Source organism: Gymnoscopelus braueri (assembly GCF_963280865.1).
Source record: "Gymnoscopelus braueri genome assembly, chromosome: 21".
NCBI classification, from domain to species: Eukaryota; Metazoa; Chordata; class Actinopteri; order Myctophiformes; family Myctophidae; genus Gymnoscopelus; species Gymnoscopelus braueri.
The window spans coordinates 36,556,932-36,566,742 of NC_137623.1; the positions used below are offsets into that span (position 1 = coordinate 36,556,932).

At 42.7% G+C, this 9,811-nt stretch overlaps 1 protein-coding gene across 1 annotated transcript; it reads left to right on the forward strand.

The window, feature by feature from the left end:
• The first annotated feature begins 486 nt into the window (after positions 1-486).
• fbxo45 (F-box protein 45) lies at positions 487-4,474 on the forward strand. Its single transcript, XM_080418071.1, has 3 exons — positions 487-1,059; positions 1,956-2,312; positions 2,764-4,474. The coding sequence occupies exons 1-3, from the start codon at positions 607-609 to the stop codon at positions 2,947-2,949; spliced, it is 996 nt and encodes a 331-aa protein (XP_080274197.1). The 5' UTR covers positions 487-606; the 3' UTR covers positions 2,950-4,474.
• Positions 4,475-9,811: the final 5,337 nt, after the last annotated feature.

Consider the following 9,811-nt stretch of genomic DNA (forward strand, 5'->3'; position numbering starts at 1 on the left):
CAACGCGTGGCATCGCACTTTGAGCTTGTAGATTGGCTATTTCAAAATATCAATGTATATGTTTAACACATTCACCGCCAAAGTTTTTTCATAATAAAATCACCCACTGCCAGGGTTTTTATCATTTTTTTATAGAAACAATGTGAATTATTTGTCCGTTTATTTTTTAACATTGAAGTGAATGGATTTTTTTAATTTATTTGTATTAATTCGTTAGGGTTAGCGTTATAAATTTATACTCAAAAATTAGAGAAACTTTTTAGGAATTCAAAAAAAGAATAAAATAAATATAATTAAAAGGGGAGAATTCTCCCCTTTGGCGGTTCAGACCATTGACTGAAAAGGGGAGAATTCTCCCCTTTGGTGGTGAGGGCGAAGGGGGTCGTTTTTTAGGGCTTGTTTTCGTATACCTAGTTGCGTATTTCTCTCGCAAAATCTGGCAACATTGCTTTCAGCCATCATTGCACTACTGGGCAGAGAGGGAATGAGGGTGGGCCCCCGCACGGCGCGCTCTGAGTGTGTGTGTGTGTTTGGGTCTTTTTTTACACGTAAAACGGGGCCAAAAAAAATGTTCCACAATCGCCTAACATCGTAGATGTCACATTTATGGTGTGGGCGAAGATCTTCCTCAGTCGGCTGGCGTCATCTATAAATCACAAAATGTCGGGAGGAGGAGGAGGAGGAGGAGCGGCATCTGGAGGAGATTGCATGGGCGCAGGAGCAGCAGGCGCCGGGTGCAGCAACAACTCCTCAGCCGGGTCCTCCTATAACGATCCTATGGGCGTAGGAGGTGGTGCCAGTGGTGGTGCAAGTAGTGGTGGTCACGGTGGTGGATTTGCCGGCGGGGTGGCCGGCAGGCTGCCCTGCCGCGTCCTGGAGCAGATCTTCTCCTATCTGGACCTGGATGATCTCATGCTGTGCTCGCTGGTGTGCTGGCACTGGAACGGCATCCTGGCCGACGAGAGCAGCGAGGTGTGGCGCAGCCTGATCGCCCGCGAGCTGAGCGACGAGGCCCTCCGATCGGACATCCTGTGCAACCTGCCCACCTACAAGAGCAAGGTATGTATGTGGTGTTTTACCAGTAGATCACTGGTCAATGTCATTAAGTTCTAGCGTTCTGTGCAATCTGCCTAGTGCCTACCTACAAGAGCAAGGTATGTGGTGGTGTTTACCAATAGATCACTGATCAATGTTAGGGATCTAGCATTCTGTGTGACCTGCCTATCTGCAAGAGCAAGGTATGGTTACCAGTAGATCAATGTCATTAAGATCTAGCTTTCTGTGCAACCTGCCTGTATCTACAAGATTGATTGATTGATGTACTTTTATTTAGTAAGACATGTGAATCACAGTACATGGAAGTACAAATTCACAATACAAGGTCTACTAAACTGGAAGACTCATTAAGCACTTGGCTTGAGATGAGAACCCCATGCACACAAATCATGATGGCATATAAGAGACATACAGATATACACACTACTATACACTACTAAGAGCAAGGTATGTTTACCATTAGATCACTGATCAATGTCAAAACAAGATCTAGCGTTCTGATCAATGTCATTCACATCTAGCGTTCTGTGTAACTTACCTACTACCTGCAAGAGTAAGGTATGTTTACCAATAGATCACTGATCAATGTCATTGTGAACTAGCATTCTGTGTAACCTGCCTACCTACAAGAGCAAGGTATGTGTTTACCAATAGATCAATGTCAAAGATCTAGCATGCTGTGTAACCTGCCTATCTACAAGACCAAGGTATGTTTACCAATAGATCACTGATCAATGTCATTATTTAAGATCTAGCATTCTGTCTAAGTAACCTAATATGGTTGTCATCACCATAGAGCCATTAGAGCCAAAAGTGCCCTCCTCATTTCTCCTTACGGTTGTGTTCCTTGTTGTAAAATAGTGTGGTTTCAGGATATCTCTTCACTGTATTTCCAACAGCTCAAGTCCTTTCAGCATGCCCTGAGTTCCCATGACTGCTCTCGCAACGTTTACGTGAAAAAGAACGGTTTCACCTTGCACCGCAACCCCATTGCCCAGAGCACAGATGGCGCCCGCGGTAAGATCGGCTTCTGTGAGGGGCGCCATGCTTGGGAGATATGGTGGGAAGGCCCCCTTGGCACTGTGGCGGTGATTGGCATAGCCACCAAGCGGGCAAACATGCAGTGCCAAGGCTACGTGGCCCTGTTGGGCAGCGATGACCAGAGCTGGGGCTGGAACCTCGTGGACAACAACCTGCTTCACAACGGAGAAGTCAATGGCAATTTCCCGCAGTGCAACAATGCACCGAAATATCAGGTAGGCAATGCGTGTTCCACATGTCACTTGCACTCGATATAAATGGTATAGATATAATGGTTATATATATATATATATATATATATATATATATATATATATATACCGTAATTTTCGCACTATAAGCCGCACCTGACTATAAGCCGCAGCAGCTAAATTGAATGTTTGGAACATATATAAGCCGCACTGGACTATAAGCCGCGGGTGTAAAATCCATAGATTTAGGCGGTCCCCTAGTGGCCGTTAGCTGTAAAAATCCATAGATAAGCCGCACCGTTATATAAGCCGCAGGGTCGAAAAATGGGAAAAAAGTCGCGGCTTATAGTCCGAAATTTACGGTATATATATAATTCTGTGGCAGATTCTGTGTTCAGAAATGCACATGGAAGGTCGCCGGTGAAATTAAGATTTGCTTCGTCATCACTCAAATTACGCTTATGTCTGTCCACAGATTGGTGAAAGAATACGAGTGATCCTGGACATGGATGACAAGACTTTGGCCTTTGAGAGGGGCTTTGAGTTCCTGGGCGTGGCCTTCAGAGGGCTGCCCAAAGCCTGCCTCTTCCCCGCCGTTTCTGCCGTGTATGGCAACACCGAAGTCACCATGGTGTACCTGGGCAAGCCTCTGGACGGCTAGAAACAGAACAAGCTGTGCCACTGTGTCAAACTACTCAGAGCGCAGATGAATGCAGGGCCTTTGTGTTCGTTTTTATGGACCATCCCTGTTTGCACCTTGTCAAAAGGTTGTTGCTTTGTTTTGTTTTGGGGGGGGGGGGGGGGGCAAGTGGTTCCATGTCATGGTTCCATGTCATGGTTTCCACAAGGAGAATGACTGTTCTCTGTGCCACAAAGAAGACACATATTTCCATCACATCCTGAAGTGGAAACCAAAGTCATTGTTTGGGTCTTGGGGGATCATTGGGCAGATTCCGTGAAATGGAAATGAGTCTTGTAATGGTATTTCTGTCTACATGGAAGTACCTGCTTTAGCTGCTAGACTTTTATTTTCACGACGGTAATATGATTTATACAGGATTCTGGCAAATTATACTGAACCTTTTGCTTGAGGATTCATGTCTGTTTGAGTAAGGCCAAATGAACTATGAACTGTGGCAAATACTTTAAAATATGTCAATAAATCACACAGTAGTTATGATCAAAGTCTGGCCTATGTATGAAGCAATGCAAATGCTTCATCATGGTTGAACACACTACAAACGTATCACAGTGATTTTACGCCAAAATCTGTGACCTGATATTTCCATATAGGCAAACAGGACATTTTGGACCAAGTGTGGCAATGTCTGGACTGTACTTATGAGCAGAAATACTCATGCACATGCATGCATATGCAGTAGGCTTAGAGGCTGAAGCATTCCCCCCTGTTAATGTACTTGTAGAAGGAACCCAGTGGTGGAGGCTAGACCTGCATAATGTTACTGTGTGTACTTTTTAATGTGCTATTGTAGTATTATACACTATTTATTAATAGATTTTATCCATGGTACTATAGGTGGGGTCATGAAGCCTGGAAATAAAGTCGACATGGTGCCAATCAAATTTGCCAGAATCAAACTAGCTTTGTGCTTGTGTCTGTTTTCGGTTTTGCATGCCCTCCAATGCTGCAAATTGCACAGATATACTGAAGTCTCAATATTAAGTGTTGCAACGTCCAAATCATAAGATAATATTCAATTTTCTTCCAAAGCGTTTTCTTTTTTTCTCCCCCAACTTTTATTTTTGCCATAATATTCACGCATAACATCATTTAGTAAGTAAACCTCTCTCTACATTATCTTTTATATCTTTACGTATGCCACTTTGTAACATGTATTTTATTTCAGATAATTCAGTGTAGAGAGACAGGAAATCAAGGGCAGAGAGAGACCGGAGAAACGAGAGTGGTCATATTCGAACCTGGGTCTTCACACTCTCAAAGAGCATAGATCTGTGTACAAACTGGCTGAACTACCAGGCACCCCGTCTTTGCATATGAATTTAACAGATAAAAAAAAACAAGCTGATATACCTGAAGAAAATACCAAATAACAAAGATTTCTAAACAAGGTATTGGTGATGTGTAGAATTCCTGCATGTTAGGGAGAAGGGCCCTTCCAATGTGCTCAGACAGCAAATTCTATGCATTGGCTGGTATCTCTTTTTGCCCCTTACCAATAGTTAAAGAAATGTACGTGTATAAGCAGAGTGTAATGTGTGTGTGTACCGCTGCACCATTTTCAATACCCATGATCTGAATCTACCAATTCATGGTTAAGATTCCCCAAAATACAAAATATTGTAAATGGTAGACATTGTATCTCCATCATTATGGACATAGTGAAAATATTTTGTGGTGGGTGGTATAATGGAGCGGGCCTAGTTGCGAACGCAGCGGAAGGAGGCGCGCCGAAGGCGCGCCTCCGCGCAAGTGGAGCTTACTATGAAACCGTGCTCGGCTTGTGAGTGTGCGTGTGTCCGTGTGTGTCTGTGTTCACTGCCTGCCTGCAGCTCCTCTGAGATAAGTAAATGTCCAATTTAGACGTACCATACATCAAATGAAAGGTCTTTGAAAACTGAACACACCTGTCAAGGTTGCGTTTAAGCCCGCCCCTTCCCCCGGAAGCCACGCCCCGGAGAAGGCTCCTAAAAACTCCCCATTGAAACCCCATGTTAAATGAAAAGTGCCCGAATCGCTCCGAAACTTTTTCTACCCCCCCTAAGTGGGGGTCTACGAACAAATACTTCGGGCTCGGATTTTGGCTCCGCCCCCCGGAAGTGGGTGAAACAGGCACTTCAAACACTTTGTTGAATTGTTCAAAAACATTCAAAGTTTTTTTTTAGTGAATTTGTATTTTTCTAAGATGCTCCCTTTAACGCAGATTTTTTTTGTATTTTTTTTTTTTATTTTTTATTGGTGACTTTTTTTTAAATATTTTTTTTTAATATTTATTTAAAAAAAATTGCGTTCGCTTCCCGCGTTCGCGCGTCTTACTTGTATAGAGCCCTGGGGGATCCCAGTCATCTTAAGTGTATAGGGAGACATTAAAACGATCTGTTGATAGGCTCTGTATGCTACTTGACAACGCAATTGCTAGAGGGTTAAGCTTACTATAGTCAAGAATCAATCAGGCAATGGTGCTCAGAGGGAGACGACAGTCTAAGCAACAGCTTCACATGAATACTTTAGCATTGCTGATGCGTGACAATGCAGATTTATGTAAGTCAATTTGTTGTCGAGAGAGTATGTTTTGCACCCTGTCTGTCCGTCCGTCCGTCCGTGTGTCCTGTCCGTCCGTTAGCAGCTAATCTCCGGCACCGTTGGCCCGGTCGCTGCAAAACTGTGCACACACACTCCCTCGATGCCAATTCAGAACCTTTACCTCCCCAAATGGCCTGTTATAGCGCCACCAGGAGGCCGATTTGTGCAAAACCCATTCTTTTATATTACTTCTACAGATTTGATCCAAACGTCATGCAAATCGGTACACAGAGTATGTTTTGCACCCTGTCTGTCTGTCCGTCCGTGTGTCCTGTCCGTCCGTTAGCAGCTAATCTCCGGCACCGTTGGCCCGGTCGCTGCAAAACTGTGCACACACACTCCCTCGATGCCAATTCAGAGCCTGTTATAGCGCCACCAGGAGGCCGATTTGTGCAAAACCCATTCTTTTATATTACTCCTACAGATTTGATCCAAACGTCATGCAAATCGGTACACAGTCTGGCCCTCATTTATCAACACGGTGCAGACCAAATAATGGGCGTACGACGAGATCACCGCAACTTTCGGCATTTATCAATATATCCTGACGTTGGCTTCATCCTACCGTACGCTGAAATCTCACGTCTGGTAGAGAGCAGTTGTTGACTTTGGCTGCGCCCGTTTATTCCATTGTAGACCTGCGGAGCAGCATTGTCTGACTGTCTGACAGGCATCTGGACACATAATTCACTTCTAAATGTATATCTACACTAATAAATAATCCCTGTGAAAATATAACATTTTATAAAGTAATTTAAACAAACTGCTTTAACAGTCATTCGGTTAAGCTTGCAGATCTGGCTGCATTGGCTATTTTAAAATAGCAGATCTGCAAGCTCACAACGGGTCGCATCGCGACGCGTTATGAGCATGTAGATCTGCTATTTTCAAAATATACGAGCGCTTCTGCGAGTGCATTTTCGGGACTCCCGAACATCTTTTCATGGACAATGAGGTGTACAAACTTACAGTAGCTTGTCCTATGGTATGGAGGTATGTCATAGAGAGTTATGAAGACTACAACCTGGCTGGGTTAAGGATATAAACCCGACGCTCCAATCTCTTATTAACGTGGCGGCACGGAATCACTGCAGCCTGCCCGAGTCTGACTGCTTTATTTTAGTGTAACTTGAACGCGCACTGCTCGGTATGGGGTAAATAAATTAATATGCAAACGTATTCCATTCATAGCGATGTGATTGGTATCATAATATGTCATTCATGTAGGCTACAAGCCTATGTGACAAAGATTGTACCGCTACGGATTACATGAAAGACACAGTTGGGTGGGGGGGGGGGGGGGGGGGGGTGTGTGTGTGTGTGTGTGTGTGTGTGTGTGTGTGTGTGTGTGTGTGTGAGAGAGGCGTGTGTGTGACTTGACAGGCAGCGAGCCGGCGAAACTCTTTCTTTTCGGTTCTTCATGTCGTAAAATCGGGGTGTTTCCAGAATATTTAAGGGCGTGTTATTTAAATGACGCTCGGTTTCAGCCGTGACATTTATCAAGGCTGGGATCAAATGTACGCTCGGATTGGCTGTGTAGGATTCGTTGATAAATGTGACTTCGACGTTGGCGTACGGCCGAATATATGGAAAAATATACGCCGGTTTATACGCTCCGTTGATAAATGAGGGCCAGTATCTCTATAGTCATGTGATCAACACAAATCTGTCCGATTTTCCAGATTCCATCCTCATTGGCTAAGGTTGGCTTCCAAGGTTTGCAGGATTGGTCCGTTTTGAACAAAATTCCTCAAATCATGAACACAGCTTGTGATTTCCGTGAAATTTCACACGCACATTCCCACTAGGCCGAGGAAGAAATGCCACCGTTTTCACATTGGCCTGTTATAGCGCCACCAGCAGGTCTAATTTAGCAAAACACATTTTTGGAACAAAAATGCCTGAAATCATGAATGCAGTGTCCGATTGCCGTGAAAGGCCTAAGAAGAAATGCCACCCTTTTCACATTGGCCTATTATAGTGCCACCAGGAGGCCACAATAACGTACCTGACCTGGCGGAGACCTGTGCTCTGAGGAGCACTTTTTCTAGTTTTTAAATGTGTCTTGATGTACAACTATACTGTCTAGACAGTTGTAAAAGCTCTCGCTGTCTGCTTTGGGGTGCATGTCAGGGCCCTTTTCAGTATAACAAGCACATTCAGTCCCAATTCAGACCAGTAAACATTTTTAATGAAAGGGTAAGGCTATATCAGCACATGGAAAACACACTTAGTGACCCACTTTCTTCATACATCATAGAAAATCAATAGATGAATAAAAGGTTGTATCCTACTGTTCCATGCAACAATTTTAGACATCAATGTACCACAGCAGGTTAAATTTCTCCCTGAAGGCCACACAATTTCTGGAAGCACTTTGCGAGCAGTGGAGGCGAGACACCACTGGTGTCTTAAGAGAGTAAACCACTCAACATCCCATTTTTGAAAATGTCATATGTTCAAAAGCCTATTCAGATGAAAAACACTATGAAAAGAAAAAAGTATAGTGTTAGCAAATTGCAGAAAGCTTAAGACCTAGAAGAAGAAATGTATGTTGAAGGAGAGAGAATAAAGTAAACTAAAGGCACACATACGCATATATAAATGGTGTTAATACATAGCGCTTCCAATTTGCTTTACAATGTGAATTGCACTCTCTCTCTCACACACACACACACACACACACACACACACACACACACACACACACACACACACACACACACACACACACACACTCAAAGACCTGAGTCACTGCCACCTGAGCCACTGGTCTGTACAGCGATCAATCCAGCCTGGAATCAGATCAATCACTTCAAGATGAGACTGTTCTTGTCAGCGCTTCATGGCAAAGCTTTGTTGAGTCCACTATAATTCAATGGCGCTATAGCACCTTGTAATATGAATGTTCTGCGCCAAATAAAACCAGCCATACAGTATATGCCACAAATGTCATACCTAGACCTTTTTATATATATTTTTTTTTTAAAGAAGACAGATGTGTAAGTGTTCCGGCAGGTTGTTCCAGAAGCATGGACCCATGGTTTCCGACTGTAAATTGAATAGTCCTAAAAAAAAATTAAGATAAAAGACATGTGAAGATCAGAAGATATTCTTGTACGGAAGCTTGTAGGGAGAAGATTCATTCTGTACTGACAAACATACACAGATCTGGAATATAATAATTTTGGATTAGAGGACAGAACTGACAAGTGGTTTGGAAAATGTAGATATTCTGTTACTATAAAGTAAAAAGATGGTTGAGGTTTGTCTGAATGCTATAAAACATTAGGCATGCTGCAACTAGAACTTAAACTGCTGTCCATGGTGCTGAAAACTATATACTAAAACTAAAACTAAACCCTGCGTCTACTATAGGTAAAAAATCAAATAAAATACGATAAAAGCACAGTCAATTGCTTTGATTTGAATAGATAACAGTCCATACGCAGAATCATGGGGTCTTTGAAAGTGTTGACTGACTCTAGTCGCAAATGCTAGTGTAAATGATTTCAATCCCAAACAGCATCTCTACAACAGCGAAGATCTTTGGTGTAGAGGGGAAAAGGAGCAGACCTCTGGGGGATTCTGCACATTTTGTATACAAAAAGTTATTAATTGAAATGCTATTTTGTTTTATTTACTGTATCAGTACATTTCTATAAACCGAGCAAATTCTAAATTCTATACATTTCTTAACCGGTGTTCCTATTTTAGGCATGTCATTATAACTGAAAATGTTATTTATTTTTTCTTATTTTTTTCACACGTAAAAAAAAAAAGATCTACAAGCTTTCAGCGCATCACAATGTGGCTGTTGTGACCTTGTAGATGAGCTGTTTCACAGGTCCGTGTGTGTGAGATTGTGATCTGCTGACTGGAGTGCCACAAAAAGTTTGAAAACCCTGGCTTAATCTATCAACTGTGCAATAGTCCCCGGAACTCTGACCATAGTCAAGCAAACATGTGGTGTCAGTCCAAGATAATATGCAAGGCCAGAAATCATCTTGATACACATTGTGTGATGTGGTGTGGTAGTGGATTAAATTTCGTCGATATTCGTTGTATATCGCCGCTATCGGGCAAAAACCTTGTATCATAAACTAATGTCCTATTTTATACATTGTCGTAAGACAGTGTCACGTAAAGGTTGCAAAAAAAGCTGATCTACAAGCTCACATTTCATCGTTATGCAACATGTTGTGAGCTTGTAGATCAGCTATTTTCTTACTTAAAAAAA